Here is a 17,874-nt window from a genome sequence, read left to right as displayed (position 1 = left end):
AATTTCCATTCTCTACAACTTAGTTGTATATTTAACAATACTTAGCTGTTTGCTCCTAGTTTGGCCCAGTATGTTATCTCTCTCATTACATAATTAGGTATTAGACAAGTGGAGTTGTCTTTAAGAAAACTAAGTCACACCCCAGTAGTAATGAGCATGCCTAGTACCCAGCCCTTGGTTTCTAAACAGATGTCTATGAAAGAGAGCCAGGAATCCCTGGAGAAATGGCTATCTGGGGCATTGAAAGTGCAAGGTGAACCTGAGATATCTTCTGTCAAAACGCAATCCAAGGACTGGAGAGGGAATGTCAAAGGATGGATGTAAGAGCTACCTGAAGGGTTCCAACTGGCCAAATTTGGGATGTGAGCATCAGAAACAATGATCATGAGTTATCGTAACACATCGAATCATTTGTCATCACTGCCAACTCCTTATTCTGGCAACTTGTAATTAAAGGAAAAGAGTTGAGCATGACCCTGCCTCAAGTGTATTCCAGCTGACAAAGGGAAGCTCTTCCTTATAGAAGAATGTCAGTAAATGCAGAAATAGAAAATCACCATTTTGCAAATCTTGCTGAAATAATGGATTCAGGCAAGGATAATCATTATTGGATACCAAAACCACCAGGTGAAAGTCTGTGGGTACACAGGCTATCCATATACTGTCAAGGTCTCAGTCCACAGATTGACTGCAACAGAAAAAACATGACCTTTACATTGGGAACATACAGTGGTTACCTCAACTGAGGGATGAAACTTTACATCACTGATAGTCAACCAGATATTTAAGACTATAAGACTTTTAATATGTCTTCTAAGACTATTTAAGACTATATAAAACTTTTGATATGATGTAATATGACATACATCTGTGAAGTGTTAATGTTAAAAATGGTTAGCCTGAATACATCAAGCCTTTGGCCCTAATTGCTAATTTACAGAAACCACAGCAACAAGGTAAACAAACCACTGACCTGTTTACTGATTTGATAAACAAACTGGTTGTAAACAGCAGTTAAATACTGAACGTGAGATTCTACAACTGATTTGCTCCATTAAAAAAAAAAAAATCCTGGAAAAAAAACAAGGTTGAGAGGCCATTTTAGATGAAACAAACATTGCAATCAAATGTAGTGTGTGACATTTGACTGTTTTAACAGGGAAAATTTAAACATGGGTTAAGCATTAGATATTAGGGAATTACTATTTAAAAAAAAATGTCTTTATTGATTTCAGAAAGAGGGAGAGAAACATCAATGATGAGTCATTAATTGCTGCCTCCTGCACACCCCTGCCTGGGGATGGAGCCTGCAACCCGGGCATGTGCCCTGACCAGGAATCGAACTGTGATCCCCTGGACCATAGGTCAATGCTAAACAGCTGAGCCACGCTGGCTGGGCATACTATTCATTTTTTGAGATATGTAAGGGTATTGTGATTATGAAAAAAGACTGTCATTTTTTATGAGATGCATGCATAGGGGTGAAATGTCATGTCTTTAAGTTACTTTCCAATTGTTCAGAAACATATGGCAAAATGTGATTTTTTAAATCTAAGTGGCAGATGTAGTTTGTTATTCTTTAATTTTCTGTATATTTGAACACATTCGTAATAAAAAATTGTGGAAAATAAAAAACCTGAATTATATTTAAGCCAGACAACTGTAAAAGTGGGAAAAATACACAAATATCTTGGATTCTCCACTATTGTTATTCTATTATTTTATCAGGGCATCAATTGCTTCAGTGTATCAATGGAAGACCTTATAAATGCACTATTTACATAAAACACATAAAAGCAGGAAATACAAATTAATGCAAAGAAAGATGCTATGGACTATAATACTCTACACATTCATTCCAGGAGAAAAAAATGTTGTGTAATGTATGAAGTGACATTATAAAAATTGCATCTGAAGTACAATGGTTATTTTTAACCTAATAACCGTGGCATAAGCATAATTTGAGTATTATGCACCTGGAGATAATTTGAAATTTGTGAAGGGCAATTCCATGACATCAAGGTTAATGAATGTGAGGACAAGGAGAGTAACTTCTTGAAAACACTCAACAAGAAAGCCCTGAAGATGTCTTTCCTTCTGCACCTGCTTGTAGGATGTTTATATTATATAAAGTCATGTCCAAATGAAGCCACATGGGTCAACACGTTTAATTTGATATTTTCAGTGCCAGAATTTATATCAATTTCCCCTCATCTAGCTCAGGAAAATTTCCTGTGCAAAGATGTCCCATGATTTCTCAGGAATATCCCCATTGCTAATATCTGGGGATTTCTTCATTTCTAAGTTAATTAACCAATCAATGACCAGTATTTGTTAAATATTTCTTTTCATGTGTTCACAATTCTACAAATTTCACTCTGTATCAGTTAAGTCTACCTATTACTCAACTTATCTACTTACTTATTCATTAATTCAACTAACATATATATTGACCACCTGCTACATGCAAGGCACTGAAGAAACAAGAGCAAGATGAATCTCAGCTGAGAGTATGGTCTTATGTTCCAACAGTGGAACGCTACAGATATTAAGGACAGCAGTACTTTACCGACTGCTATTTGCATTTCTGCCACTTTTCCTTTTATGTTGCTTAGGACTCTGACAAAGTCAGTTATTATTATTTAATGATTACTGCATCAATGCTTTTTCCAATGAAATTTTTTTCTTCACATTTTAAGAGTATACTTATTTATATGAAGGAAAACCAATCCCAAATACTCCTTCAAAATCAATCATTTCATTTTTCGTTTCTTCTTACAAACAGGATGAGTTTTGCTTTTTTATTCAACCAGTTACTCTTTGTTTTCTTAGGTAAACCAAGTTCAGTAACATTTCATGTTATAAGTTACCTATGTATTCGCTTTCCTGTCTTCACCTTGATTTTTTTCCCCGACCCCACCTTCTGCACTGAACTCATATCCATTTTCCATTACCTATTTTTTCTCACATTATTTAAATAGATTGTATTACTTCCTTGCCTTAGGATATGGGGTCTGCTTTCGCAATCCATTTTAGGTTTCTTATGCTCATCCCATGACACGCCCATGCCCTTACTGTTGCTAAATTCAGCTGTGATTTGCAGCAAAGCACTACAGGAAGCCCTGAAAGGATCCAATTAAGAAATCTGGGCCCTGAGCACAGTCGACACTCAAAAAATATGTTTCAATGGAAGAAATCCACTTTCTACAGTACAATAGTCACACGGGAACCTTAAATTATAAACTTAGGAGGCAGGTGAAAATAATGGAAACTGTATTCTTATTTTTCCCTACAGGATGACAGATGTCAAAACTTAGTGAAATTAAGGCTGTTTTAAAGATTTAAGCTTGGGTGTTTGTTGTCTGTTTAACTAAATTTGTACACGTCTAAGGGTTATATACACATTAATTTCTCTATCCTATCACCTTTCATTAAGGTTCCCTTCCTTTACTATTTCAGTATTTAAGGAAAGTATAATTAAACAGTGGTCACATAGAAATCTTTAAGATACTTTCAAAAATTTCCCCCAAAACATGGCAGTTATGGCATAATAGGAAAAGGGAAGTAAAAAGGGAGAGGGGAACCCTTTACATATTTAAGGCTTCAAAGCTGGGAAGAACTAAAGGCCTGAAAGCAGCTTTCCTATTATCCCAGGATTACTCTCCTGTGTGAAATCTCTACTTGATGGAAGTTTTCACAAGTTACATTCACGAGGCCTCACTGAGAAGTACTTGAAATACAGTAAGAGTCGGTGAGTTACAGATTTCTGAATACTCTTACTTTCACAGGGTTTCTTTCTGGAATAAATCAATAGAGGTTAAGAAGTGAATGAAGTTTTCTTCTCAAATTTAACATTAAATTTAAATAGGTTATATCCACATTACTAATTCTGATACTTCTGCTCAGTGGTATCTAATGTATATTGCACTTCTTTTGAATGTGTTAACACAGAGTACAAAATAAAATGTAAATGATTAAGTTGTAACACTTAAAGTCTCTATGTCCATTAATTACGATGTTTGGCACCTGTATGAACACGCTGATGCTGAATAAGGTTTGTACTCTGAGTGAAGGTTTTACCACATATACGGCATGCATAGGGCTTCTCTCCCGTGTGAATTCTCTGGTGTTGAATAAGGCATGTTCTCTGGCTGAAGTCTTTATCACATTCATTACATTTATAAGGTCTTTCTCCAGTATGAGTTCTGTGATGTTGATTAAGTGATGAGGAATAAATAAAAGCTTTCCCACATTCGTTACATTTATAGGGCTTCTCTCCGGTATGAATCCTTTGATGCTGAGTAAGATTTGCACCCTGTCTATATGCTTTCCCACATATGTTGCATTTAAAGGGTTTTTCTCCGTTATGAATCCTCTGATGTTGAGTAAGGTGTACACTCTGGCTAAAGGCTTTCCCACACACTGTGCATTTATATGGTTTCTCTCCAGTATGTGTTCTGTGATGTTGAGTAAGGTTTGCACTCTGGCTGAAGGCTTTCCCACATATTTTGCATACATAGGATTTCTCTCCAGTGTGAGTAGTTTGATGTTGAATAAGAGTTGAGGAATGAGCAAAGGCTTTTCCACATTCATTACATTTATAACACTTCTCTCCAGAATGAATTCTCTGATGTCGAATAAGGTAAGTACTCTGACTAAATACTTTCCAACACTCATTGCATTTATATGGTTTCTTTCCAGTATGTATTTTTTGATGTTGAAGAAGGTGCGTACTTTGACTGAATGTTTTCCCACATTCGTTGCATATATAAGGCTTTTCTCCAGTATGAACTCTCTGATGATTGATCAGTGATGAACTGTGGCTGAAGGTTTTACCGCATTCTAAGCATTTATATGGTTTCTCTCCTGTATGTGTCCTTTGATGTATAGTAAGGTGTGCACGCTGACTAAAGTCTTTCCCGCAGTCATCACATTTATACGGTTTCTCTCCGGTATGAATTCTCTGATGTATAGTAAGGTGTGCTCGCTGGCTGAAGGCTTTCCCACATTGGTGGCATTCATAAGGTTTTTCTCCAGTATGCATTCTCTGATGTGCAATAAGGGATGAGAGGTGTCGAAACTCTTTCCCGCACTCTTCACATTCATAAGATTTCTCTTTGGTATGGGTGCTTTGGTGTTTCACGAAGGATGGGTATTTCCTAAACTTTTTCCCACACACATTACATTTGTAAGGCTTCTCTCCAGGGTAAATTTTCCTATGTACAATACCATATGAGACGTGATTGAAGATTGCCCTGCTTTCGTCATATACAGATGTCTTATTATCTGACAGAGTATCAAACTGTATAATCAGGTTTGAATGCTTTTCAAAATGATCTCCATATATATCATATTTACTAAGATACTCTTCTGTAGGATCACCTTCTTGTGAAAAAACTGACTTCAAACTGAAATTTCTTTCATCAGTGGGAATTTTCATGAAGGTAACTGGTGCTTGCCTCTCTAATCTGTCACCATAGTCATATGGTTCTTCCAATTTGATGGTCTGGGTTCCATCTGTTGTGAATTTAGCAATATTTTTAACTGGATTATGATCTTGGGCTTCTGTTTCCTGTCCTGAAATAAAAAGAATATAAAAAGTTTTCTTCTATTTGGAGAAACTGCCAAAATAGAAACAAAATAATGAACGTGAATAAAATGCTTAAAAAACTATGGCTCTGACAACCTCATAACATGGTCCTTAAAGCTTGGGAAAAGAGAAAAAAAGGACAGGAAAACAAAAGACTAAATTGAGACAGGAGAGGCTCCTCACTATCCAACATGGGCACAGAGTAAATAAAATGAGTCAGGTCAGGTAACAGAGCTGACAGAAGTGAATACAGTGGATAACACTGTGTAGGATAATTTGGGATGGCTTCAATTGTGTAATTAATTATATGAGTTATAATTTATATAATGGTTTCATAAAGTGGGCATGCTATCCTCATTCCTTCCAATCTACTCTGCACAATCCTACATAATATTATAATAGCAATTGCATGGAGTGCTTTTCATGCTTAAATGTCTAGTAACTCTCATATAGCCTAAAACAATCATTCTCAAAAGTACAGTCCCCAACCCTGGCTGGGTAACTCAGTTTGTTAGAGCATTGTCCCAATATGCCAGGGTTGTGGGTTCGATCCTTCATCAGGGCACACACAACAGTTAACAAATCAATGCATGAATGGGTGCAACAGCAAATTGATGTCTGTCTCTCTCTAAAATCAATTAAAAAAAAAAACAACTAAAAAAAAGTACAGTTCCCAGTCTAGAGGATTAAGCATCACTATCACCTGGGAATATGTTAAATTATTGCGCCCCACCCAGACACATGAATCAGAAACTTTGGAAGTGAGGCTGAGAAATCTGTTTTTTAGCAAGCCCTCCAGGTTGTTTTGATGCACACTAAAGTTTGAGGATCAGTGGCATAAAGGATAAAAGTTAGAGAGAAAAAAAAGTTTAAAATACCTCCAATTTGGCATTTAGTCCCAAGATATTCAAGCATTTTCTTTCTATGTCTTCTACCACACTTCATAATCAGCTTAAAGGCCAAAGTTACCCACATAACTTAAAATTACTTCCTCATAATCTTCTATAGGTGCCATCAGCTTAAAGGCCAAAGTTACCCACATAACTTAAAATTACTTCCTCATAATCTTCTATAGGTGTCATGCTACTTCCAGACTCTAGGCCTTCTCTTATACCTTCTCCATCTATTAAAAAAGCTCATGTTTCTCTCTTCTTCTTAGAATCCTAAGTACATTCAGCTGAATCATATAAAATTATCTTCCCCCAGCTGGGTGGCTCAGTTGGTTGGAGCACTGTCCTATATACCAAAAGACTGCGGATTTGATTCCAGTCAGGGGGTTTGATCCAGAGTCAGGGTGCATACGGGAAGCAACCGATCAACATTTCTCTCTCATTGATGTTTCTCTCTTAAAAATCAATAAAAACATATCCTTGGTGAGAATGAAAAAAACGCACATATGAAATTATCTTTTTTGTAGATCAATATGGCTGAATATTAGCAGTTTCATATGGTTCAACCTAATATAATGATGGGGCCATGACAAAACTTGGCCTTACATTATTATTTCATGATTTTGTGTGTTTCTTATATTTCCAACCTAGTTGCAAACTCTGGAACTAACTTATGCTTCTTTTACATTTCTTTCAGAAAATGACCCAAGAGTGGAAATGGTGGCCACTCACCTGAATTGGTAAAATAAGACAGTAACTTGTAAAAAGGAGAACTTGAATGCACACACACTCACACACAAAAAACCCGACTCCACACCTGCCTGCAAAGTAATCGAATATGTATAGGCATACCTTGGATATATTGTGGGTTTGGTTCCAGACCACCGCAATAAAGCAAATACCACAATAAAGTGAGTCACATAAATGTTTTGGTTTCTCAGTGCGTATAAAAGTTTTATTTACCTTATGCTATAGCCTATTAAGTGTGCAATATATGATGTGTAAAGAAGGTAACTACCTTAGTTAAAAAACACTTTATTGCTAAAAAATGCTAAGCATCTTAGCCTTCAGCAAGTTGTAATCTTTTTGTTGGTGGAGGGTCTTACCATCAATTTGTAAAAAATGCAGTACCTGTGAAGTGCAATAAAGTGAAGCACAAAAGTGAGGTATGCCTGTATTTGCTGATGCCTATTATGTTTCTATGATAGTTTAAAACAAATTTAAGTTACAGTACTTTTCTCCTTTGAGATCAGGTGGGAAACATATAATTTACAAACATTAAGAATTATTTAACAAAATATAATTAAATATGGCATTTATAATGTAGCAAAATTAATACTGAATAGTTCAGAAACTTTCTAAGATGCAGATCAAAGTATAATAACCACAACTATATTCATTCAATGGAATCAATCATTAATAAAGGAGTAGCTAGGAAGGGGATAATGGAGTAACTGTATATTTATCAATATGCAAAGGTGTGAAGGAAGTATTATTAAGTGAAAAAAAGAGGTATGTAACAGTATGTAGAGCAAGAACTTATCTGTGTAAAGATATGCTAAATGTCTTATAGATACACACATACACTTATACACATTATACACTGTAGTAATAATCTAAGGGGAGAAGGTCCTAGTAATGGGTGAGGGGAGAGACACATATTTCATTTGGGTTCCTTGTGCTGCTTGAATTTACAAACTACTTTTATTACTTTGATTTAAATAAAAAAACCAGAGTTGACACCAGAAAATGGTTAGGACTAATGTTAAATGAAAAAAGCAGTATCATAAAACTCATAACTAAACAAATATTACCAAAATGATATAACAATGAAATTATAGGTTTTAAAAAATATTTCCTAATATTCAATAAATTAGCTATGCCTTTTATTGCTGTTTAATACTAGACATGTAGTTATGCTACTTTTATAGAGAAAAAGTATAAACAACTTCCTCAAACCAGATCTGTTACTGCCCCCCCCAAAGAAACAATATGAAAATGTTAATGGACCATGTAGGTAAATGTGTGAGTGTGTATGTGTGTACATGTATACAACACACAATGAGATAATACCAGAAGCTCAGTTTAACATCTAAGTAATCAGAATCCATCTATGAGAGACTATTTCATATACCTGAAAAGGAAGTACTAAAGGTTATAATTAACTAGCTTAAAGTAACAAGTCTGAACGATGACCATGAAGAAATTGCTACTATAAAGCATACATTTTTAAATCAATCAATTTATTGGAGATTCAGAAATGGAGATAAATTAAGCAGGGCTTAAATATGTGTATATACCTAACCAGAAAGAATTGGTTAGAGCCCTAGCCAGTCTGGCTCAGGGTTGGAGAGTTGGCCGGCAGACTGAAAGGTCCCAGGTTCGATACCAGCCAAGGGCATGTACCTTGGTTGCAGGCTCAATCCTTGGCCCTGGTCAGCGTGTGGGCAGGAGGCAACCAATTGATGTGTCTCTCTCACATCGATATTTCTCTCTCTCTTTCCCCCTTCCACTCTCTCTGAAAAGCAACAGGGAAAATATCCTTGGGTGAGAATAAAAAAAAAATTTTAAAAAAAGAATTGGTTAGAAGCAGCAAGTATCTGTTGGTCAATAGGGCCAAACAATGGTACAGTTCTAATAGAAGAGATCAGTGTTGACTCAGGTAATCAAGGATAGAGGGAGGCATGATTTGAGTCGAACCTTAAAGAATGGCTAAGTCCTGTATAAATAAAAAAACTATAAAAGTTCTGAGATAGGACGGCCTTCGAAGACCAATAACTACTACTACTGTACTTGTGAATCATCAAAGTTTCCATTTCCTGAAATATGAATGATTAGACATCCTTTTCCAAAGGATCAACTTATGATATATCACCAAGATGGTAAGAGAGCAGAATCCTCAGAGGCCAAAAATCAAGTGAAAACAAGACAGGAAATCAGCAAGAGCTCAAGCTGGCTGCCTGTGACAGTTCCTCAATCCTGTTGATGGATGACCTTAAGCTTCTACTTTAAGGGTGCAAGGGGACAGAGGCATTAGTGGGTGCCATTTTTGTGCTCTGCCTCTGCAATGCTTCCATGCAAATATCTCCAGGGGAGCTTTTACACATGTCTGGTAGCCAGGTTGTATTACACCTGATGCCCCAGTTTTTGTAGTGGCAACCCAGGGGACATCCCTTGAGTATGGGGCTTTGGAAGCCAGGAGTACTTGTGTTCCTGGGTCCCATGGGACTGTAACAACCATGTCCCTTTTTTAAGTGTTTATTTACAAATTAAACAGTACATCAGACATGTAGTGTATATAAGAAAGGTTAAGACAGAATCATTTGGGGGGGGGTCTGAAACAGATTCATTCAATTTACATTATTTCTAATGGGAAAAAATAATTCGGTTTTCGAACAGCCTTCGGAGCAAATCAAGTTCAAGAACAGAGGTTCCACTGTATAATGCATATTTGAAAGTTTCACACACATGAAAATTTGTAACTATGTATGGTAACATATGGTAACTAGATTTATTGTGGTGATAGTTTTACAGTGGATACAAATATCAAATCATTACGTGGTACACCAGAAACTAATATAATGTTTTATGTCAATTACACTTCAATTTAAGAAAAAGTCTTCCAGTGCCCAAATTTGGGACAATTGAGCATCAAAAATAGGAAAAAAACCAACCACCAAAAGCTGGAATGAAATAATAATACACTGAATTTCTTAAAATCCCATTAGTCTATAGTGATATATACACACAGAAATGGAGTGGGAGGAGGGACAGCTATTCTTTGCAGAAGAGTATTATTAATCATTTAGAAGAGATGGCTGAATTAAAAAATCAATGTAATATAATAAAGCAAGGATCATCAGTGGATGCCAAGAACCTCAAACAAAAGGTTACCAGGGAATACAATAGTCATGTGGTTGGTGTCTATTTATCAATCCACAGATTTCTTACTAATTAGAAAGAAAAAAAAAAAAGCATCTTTAAAATGGAAAGATCCAGTAGACAGCACCTTCACCAAACTGAGTATCACCAATAATGAGATAAAATGACATTATATGTCTCCTGAGGAAATGCAATGGAAAGTACATACCTATAAAGTATTCTTGGCAAAAATGTTCAATCAGAATCTAATCATGAGGAAACAATCAGGCAAATGTGGGTCATTTAAAAAAACAAAACCTGGCCTGGATCCTTCAAAAAATGTCAATATCATGAAAGATTAAAGGAAAAAAGAAAAGGCTGGGGAACAGGTCTAGATTAAAAGGGACTACGACATTGCAAACTCAGTGGAGCATGGGATTCCTGACTGGATCCTGGATTGGGGAGAAAAACATCTATAAAGAATATTTTGGGGAAATATCTGGAGAAATCTAAGTATTTGACTATCCAGTAGATAACATTATTATATAAATACTAAATATTTGGAAAGAGTGGCATTGTACTTATGTAGGAGAATGCCTGTGTTCTTACATGATATTTGTAGAAACATTTAGGGGTGAGATGTCACGATGCCTGAACTAACTTTCAAATGGTTCTGTGTAAAAACAGTACGTGTGTGTGCATGTAAAGAGATAAGGAGCCCTGGCTGGTGTTGCTCAGTGGTTAGAGTGTCGGCTTGTGCACCAAAGGGTCATAGGTTCAATTCCCAATCAAAGGTATGTACCTGGGTTGCAGGTTCACCCCCAGCCTGGTCTGGGGGTGTGCTGGAGGTAACCAATCAATGTGTCTCTCTCACATCAATGTTTCTCTCTCTCCTTCTCCCTCCCTCCCTTCCACTCTCTCTAAAAATCAATGGAAAAAAATTATCCTCGAGTAAGGATTAACAGCAACAACCAAAAGAGATAAGGTAAAAGTGGCTGAATGATGATAAATGCTGATTCCAGGCAAAAAAATATATAGGTGTTCAATGTACTGTTCCTATAACTTTTCTGCTAGTTTGAAACCTTTAAAAATAAAGTTGTTGTGAAGGAAGGAAAAAAGGAAGGAATGGGAACCACCAAAAAGTCCATCAATAGGGAACAGAATAATAAAATATGAGACACACAATAAAATTTGATGCAGATATTTAAGCTCTTTACATATCATTTGGAACACTTATCAAGATATACTTTTAAGTAATAAAAGCAAAGTACAAATCTGAGTGTACAGGATGTTACCATTTATATTAGAAAATGGGGAAAAATACTTTCATATTCACGTTGCATGCAAACAAAACAAAATAAACACCTAAAAGAACAAACTAGAGCCCAGCTGGGTGTGGCTCAGCGATTGAGCATCGACCTAGGATCCAGGAGAGATCAGGGTTCGATTCCCGGTCAGGGCATATGCCCGGGTTGCGGGCTCGGTCCCCAGTCGGGGGCGTGCAGGAGGCGGCTGATCAATGACTTTCTCTCATCATTGATGTTTCAACTCTCTCTCCCCCTCTCCGTTCCTCTTTCTGAAATCAATAAAGATATTTAAAAAAAAAAAAGAATAAAGTAGAAACAAGTAACAGTGGTTGTGTGTTGGGCAGATGTAGGAACTGGCTGAATGTGGTATACATGTGTGAGACTTTTTTGGCTTTGTATAAAATTTTAAAATGTCCCTGGCCAGGTAGCTCAGTTGGTTAGGGTGTTGTCCCAATATACCAAGGTTTCAGGTTTGATCCCCAGTCAGGGCACATATAAGAATCAACCAATAATACATCAATAAGTGGAACAACAAATTGGTGTTTCTCTCTCTCTATAAAAATCAATAAATAAAATACTTTAAATTAAAAAATGTATTCTTTATATTAAAAAACTTTTATCTTGTGAATAAATTGTCTTTTTAAATAATTAGAAAATAAAAAAAGAACGGAATGAGTTAGGAAAGTGGAGGCAGGGGGCCAGAGTTTTGTCAATAAATAAAAGAAACTCAAAAAGGTTTGAAATTTAAGATTTTAAAAGCCATTCATGCATGTTTAAACAGAGAGCGGGGGAACAGTGGCACAATGAAAGCCTTAGACACAGCACGGAGGGATGGGACTTGAGGGTCATTGGGAAGGACACCATGAAACCTACGGGAAAGGTGTAAAAATGATGTCTGGAAAATCTTTCCTGAAGATGGTCTCTGCAAGGAAGTGTTCTTGACAGACTGGGAGGTCTTTGTGGAAAGTGACTTGGCCATATTTAAAAGTATATCTCACCATACTTAGGGTAAAATAGACTAAATGTAAAGTCTCTCATCTGCCACTTATTCTCTCACCTGGAGTCGGGCCTTCTAAGATTTCTTTTATCACCATCCATGGTTCTTCCAATATGGGAATCACAGTTGGTCTGTACACTGTAAGTCCTGTTCAGGAGGAATATAACGAGTTTTATCCTGGATATAAACATGTGTTCAAATTTTATTACGTGACTTCTTATCCATGTGGATAGACCCCTTCAGGTAAACACTAGGTCATGGATGTGACCTAATAAATTAGGTCCTGCTCCTTTTCAGAGCTAGGATAAAAATTTCCTGGCACCCTGGAGGTTATCTGAATAGAGGTTGTGGAGGAAGGAGGTCATAGGGAAGTAGGGAATGAGCAAGGTGCAGCACTGGGTGGCAGCCCTGTGACGCTGCATATCAGTTTTCAATGACCTTCCACTTAGAAACCTTCCACTTGGGAAAAGGAAGTAGAACAGAGCCACTTCTGTGCCCAAATGGGATGAGCACAACTGACCTCTAAGGCCCCCATTCATAGCAAAGTAGTTTAGAGGTCCAACCCATTTTTAACAATGGAGGAAAAAAAAGATACTCTGGTGGGTATGCAGAGAGGAGTGGGTGTAGATGATGCTTACCTAGAGAAACCATGTTCCAATAGTTCTGTAATGTCACAGTCTTGTACAATTCCTTCTGCACAGGACGCATTAGCTCCCAGTCCTCCTGGGTGATATCCACAGCCACATCTCTGAATGTCATTGATTCCTAAAACATCAAATATAATTTAACTTAGTTCAAGAACTAGTAGGAAGGGGGTAGTGATAATACCAGGTACATGTGTGGTGGAAAGAATCATAAAAGCTTAAGCTTTAGTAGGACCCTAAAAGTTTTCTAGTAAAAACTTTCATGCAGCCCAGCTCGTGTGATTCAGCAGTTGAGCATCGACCTATGATCCAGGAGACTGTAGTTCGATTCCCGGTCAGGGGGAGTGCAGGAGGCAGCGATCAATGACTCTCTCATCATTGATGTTTCTCTCTCTCTCTCTCTCCCTCTCTCTTCTTCTCTCTGAAATCTATAAAGGCATATTAAACAAACAAACACTTTCACCCAGTGTCTGGATGAGCATACCTGAGTGGCCTTAGAGGGAAGTTCGAAAATAAAGTGGAATTTATTGCTTTCACTTGCCACTAGTGCATACATTGGCGGCTCCATTTTAAAGAACAAAGGGTTTTAAACATAGATGACAAAGAATTGAATGGTTTTGCTCTTCAAGCTCTGCCTTAAGAATAAATTCAATGTGTTATAATTAGAAATTTTGATCTTCTGTGTGCTCTATTGATGAGATGCAGAGCCCTTCATCTTCTTCACCACACAGTTGAACTGCTGTATTTTTACATACCTTTCACATCCCTCTTTGTTGTTCTTCATTAAAAAAAATTCTTGATTATGCTTACATGGTTTTAAATAAACTAAGTTTCTTTAAAAAATGGTATTGGGATTTTGAAATCACATTAAGCTTTTAAGTTAGGGAGAACTGACAGTTTTACACCATTCTAGGCTTCTTTCACATCCTGTAGAATGATATAGAATGTGATGGTACTGCAAAATTTATACTCTGCTTAGTCCTAGCTATTTTAAACTTGAGGGGTGTAATACTGTGAATGAAATCTCTTACTTCATCTTATCATCGATATAATTTTTACATATAAAGTGATTAACTTTTGTATGCCATTTACTGTAGCAGTCACTTCACTCAAATTTTTTATTATTGTTTCTAACAGTTTTTCCCTTGATTTTCTTAGATTTTTCAGGTAAACATTCATATTACCTATAAATAATTTTACACTGGTTACCAACTTCAGACCATGTATATTTTTAAAGTAAACCTTTCTCTTAAAGTGGCCTGAGTGGCTCTTCCTTAAAATAAAAGACTCGTGATCAAAAGTAACACCATAAAATACATGGCCTTCAGTCACTTGTTCATGAGAAAAAATAATGGTAACTATTGTTTATCCTACTGTGACCTAACTGGTCACTCACTATAACCCAGGGCAACAAGTCTCATAATATTTAATCTTCCTAAGTAGAGGAATATTGTTTATTAGAGTTGAATAACTCAGGCTGAGCGGTTAACGGTAAAGCATCTTGCCCCAAATTACAGGTTCAACGGCAGAACCAGGGACCAAACCTAGATCCATTTGGCTGGGCAGGTCAATCCCTCAACCTCAATGCGATATTGCTGCCTTCAAGTCAAAAAGTGAGAAAAGGCATTCCCATTTCCTACACAGGGCATTCATCTATCTCAACAGGCCAAGGTGGCTCACGGAGAAAAACCGAGGCTTAGGTCCTTGATACGACTTTGGGGTCTCAGAAGTTAGAAGGCCATGAAAGAAAATGTCATCACACACTATGAACACGTTTTAAAATCACATAAGACACTAAAACTCACTTTGGTCACCAAGTCATTGAGCCACCCTGCCTGGAAAGCATGTCTTCCTTTGGGGTCTTCCTCTGGGGTTTCTTGGGAAAGGGCAGAGTTCTGAGGAGCAGCTGGGAAGAGAGAGACCATGCTGGAGATCAGTCCTGTTTGAATTGCCACGGAACTCATCACCACATAGATGCCTATACTTTCTTCAAGTGAGAAGTCAAAAGGAAACCAAACACAACACCCCTACTTCAAAAAACCCAGTGGGAAGCAGCAATGACCTGTCCTAAGACATCAGTGTAGGCTTCAAAAACAAGTCTACTCTGGGACTCTTAAACATATGTACCAAATTCATAATTTTCTACTAAATCTTCACGTGATGTAAATTTTGTGAGTTGTGTCTTCACTTAATAAGGATATGTTCTCTGGACTCTTTTCTACCTATTTGGAATTGTTACTATAAAACCGAACTCACAAAGCAAATCATTTATTGGCGCAATGGTTCAAACCTCTGCAGGTAAACTTCCTGAGGGCTTGTAAGGGGGTAATTTGGTTGTGTCTGGTCACTGTTTCATGACACATCTCCTCTGGTTTAGATAATGTGCATGTGGCTCCAAGAAATCTGAAGGCGAATACCATGCAGGATGAGGCTCGTGGTAATGCCTGTTCTCACTCACTGACCTGCCTTCTCCCATTTCTTTAACAGGCTGCTCTCTGCCATGCTTGCTGTCCTCACCACCCAGGTTCCTCCCCTCTCTGCTCTGTAATTCTCACCTTCATCTTCTAGAATCTGAGTCAAATCCTCCACCAGAGTCACCACTTCCTCGCTGCTCTCTGGGTACTGGGACTTTACCCAAGTCCTAACCTCCCCAGGCAGGATGGTCAGGAATTGCTCCAGCACCAGCAGCTCCAGGATTTGTTCCTTTGAGTGAATCTCAGGTCTCAGCCACTTAAGGCAGAGCTCTCGGAGTTGATTCAATGCTTTTCGAGGGCCAGCCAAGCCTGGGTATGGAAAATTCCTAAAATTCTGTCGACAGGTCTCAGTGTCACGCAAGAGTCTTGAAGCAAGGGCTTCCTTTTCAGTATTGCGGGGTCCACTCTGAGCCTTGTCTGGCTTCCACATTAGAAAGATTTGGGAGCGTGAAGAACTGGTCATCCTCTTGCTTGGGGCCGACATTACAGGAGAGTCAATCTGGCCAATATCCTTTATTTCTCTAGTGGTGAGCCAACTGCTTGAAGCCTCGTGCTAGAGCCACAAAGACATTATATCTAGGGCTGCTGCAGCCAGGGGCACAACAGACTCAAGGTGGAGTTACCAGCCTTAGTTACAAATTCTGAGCCTACTACTTGCAGGGATGGTTAAGAGACCCTGAAACACAAGAACAACAGACCACAAGGTCAAGAATTCCTGGTGCTCTCTGCTGTATACATACACAAACAGAAATAGATTACCCAGTGCGCACAGAAAGAAACGTACGGTCTTCGCCCTGGCCCGTGGGGCTCCGTGGCTGGAGAGCCCCGAAGGGTCACAGGTTCGATTCCTGGTCCAGGGCACGTACCTGGGTTGCAGGTTCACCCCCGGCCTGGTCCCCAGGTGGGGTAGGCAACCAATCCATATCTCTCTCTTACATAGCTGTTTCTCTCTCCCCCTCTCCCCTCCTTCCACTCGCCCTGAAAATCTGCGGAAAAGCTGTCCCAGGGTGCGGATTAACCCCCACCCCCACAAACCCAACCACACAGGCTTTGTTTACCTCGGTCTCCCCCTCTTCTATCTTTACACTAGTAAAAACGGGCGAGCCATCCACCTGCTTTGCATATTAACGCGAGCCAGTCTAGCCTTTCGCGGGGGCAGGCCGGCGGCTGGGCTGGAAAGCAGCAGCAGAGGCCGGGGGGGTGAAGCCTGTAACTGTTCTAGAGGAGACAATTCCTCATGAATACATCTGAAAGCGGGGTGCCCGAGGAAAACCCCGAACAGGCCTGCTGGAGAAGAACCCGCCCACCTGTCCACAGGCGCCCGCTCGGGGCCCCCCTCAAACAGCCGTGTCCCCTAAGCCAACTATCTCCGAGGTCCCGCGCCGGCGACGCGCGGCCTCGCCTCCCGTCGCCTCGCGCCCGGCGGTGGCCCGAGCGCGTCGGCCGGAGAGCGCGGGCGGCGGGAGTCGGAGGCAGGCGGCGCGCGCGCCGGGCCCGGCCCCCCAACGGCAGCCTTCACCCCGCGTGACCTCCCCGCGGGCCGCGAGCACGGGCGCCGGCGACATCGTTACCTGTCGCTGGGACCCGGCGGACGCGCAGCCGGAGCGCCGGAGGCCCGGGCAACAATGGCGGCGGGGCGCGGCGCCTGCGCGGCGGGCTCGGCCCCCACCGCACGGGGGCCTCAGGCTCCGCCGCTTCCCTTCCCCGGAAAGCGCGCGGGGTCTCGGACGGGAGCGGCGCGCCGCAGCCCAGCTCTGAGAGGCCCGGCCCGGAACCCACCGCGCCCCCGCTCCGCCGGGACCTCGCCTCGGCGCCGCTGCGCATGTGCGCGAGGGGAACGCAGCGCGGCCGCTGGGCCAATCGGAGGCGGCGCCCCCCGGCCTCCTCCGCCTCTTCCCGCGGGCCTGTCGCCATGGCAACCTCCTCCGCCTCCCGGCTGCGACGGGCCGCGGAGCCTTCCCGGTGCCGCAGGGAACCTCACCTGCAGCTTTCCTGGGCCCACGCCGCTCCGGTGGACGGCGCGGAGGCGGCGGAGTTCCCAGCATTTTGCGGGGGAGGAAGCGCGCGGATGGGGAGGGTTGGAGCCCCGGGCCAACGAGCCACAGTAAGCC

General features: G+C 40.1%; 1 protein-coding gene across 1 annotated transcript; it reads right to left on the bottom strand.

Annotated features, from left to right (window-relative positions):
* Positions 1-962: 962 nt before the first annotated feature.
* ZNF287 (zinc finger protein 287) lies at positions 963-17,609 on the bottom strand. The gene is made up of 6 exons (XM_081162687.1): positions 17,335-17,609; positions 15,845-16,439; positions 15,095-15,195; positions 13,284-13,410; positions 12,706-12,792; positions 963-5,577 (listed from the first exon to the last, which is right to left on the bottom strand). The coding sequence occupies exons 2-6, from the start codon at positions 16,245-16,247 to the stop codon at positions 4,007-4,009; spliced, it is 2,289 nt and encodes a 762-aa protein (XP_081018813.1). The 5' UTR covers positions 16,248-16,439; positions 17,335-17,609; the 3' UTR covers positions 963-4,006.
* Between the last annotated feature and the right edge of the window lie 265 nt (positions 17,610-17,874).

This window comes from Miniopterus schreibersii (assembly GCF_964146895.1).
Source record: "Miniopterus schreibersii genome assembly, chromosome: 16".
Taxonomy (NCBI): domain Eukaryota; kingdom Metazoa; phylum Chordata; class Mammalia; order Chiroptera; family Miniopteridae; genus Miniopterus; species Miniopterus schreibersii.
The sequence above is the reverse complement of the archived record's forward strand: the minus strand, read 5'-3'. Positions and strand labels throughout refer to the sequence as shown.

Coding starts and splice junctions, on each gene's coding strand:
- ZNF287 (XM_081162687.1), bottom strand. CDS start 16,247: ATGTCGGCCCCAAGCAAGAGGATGACCAGTTCTTCACGCTCCCAAATC. Junction 13,411..15,094: donor TCAATGACTTGGTGACCAAA/GTGAGTTTTAGT, acceptor TTGATGTTTTAG/GAATCAATGACATTCAGAGA. Junction 5,578..12,705: donor CTTAGAAGGCCCGACTCCAG/GTGAGAGAATAA, acceptor TTTTTATTTCAG/GACAGGAAACAGAAGCCCAA.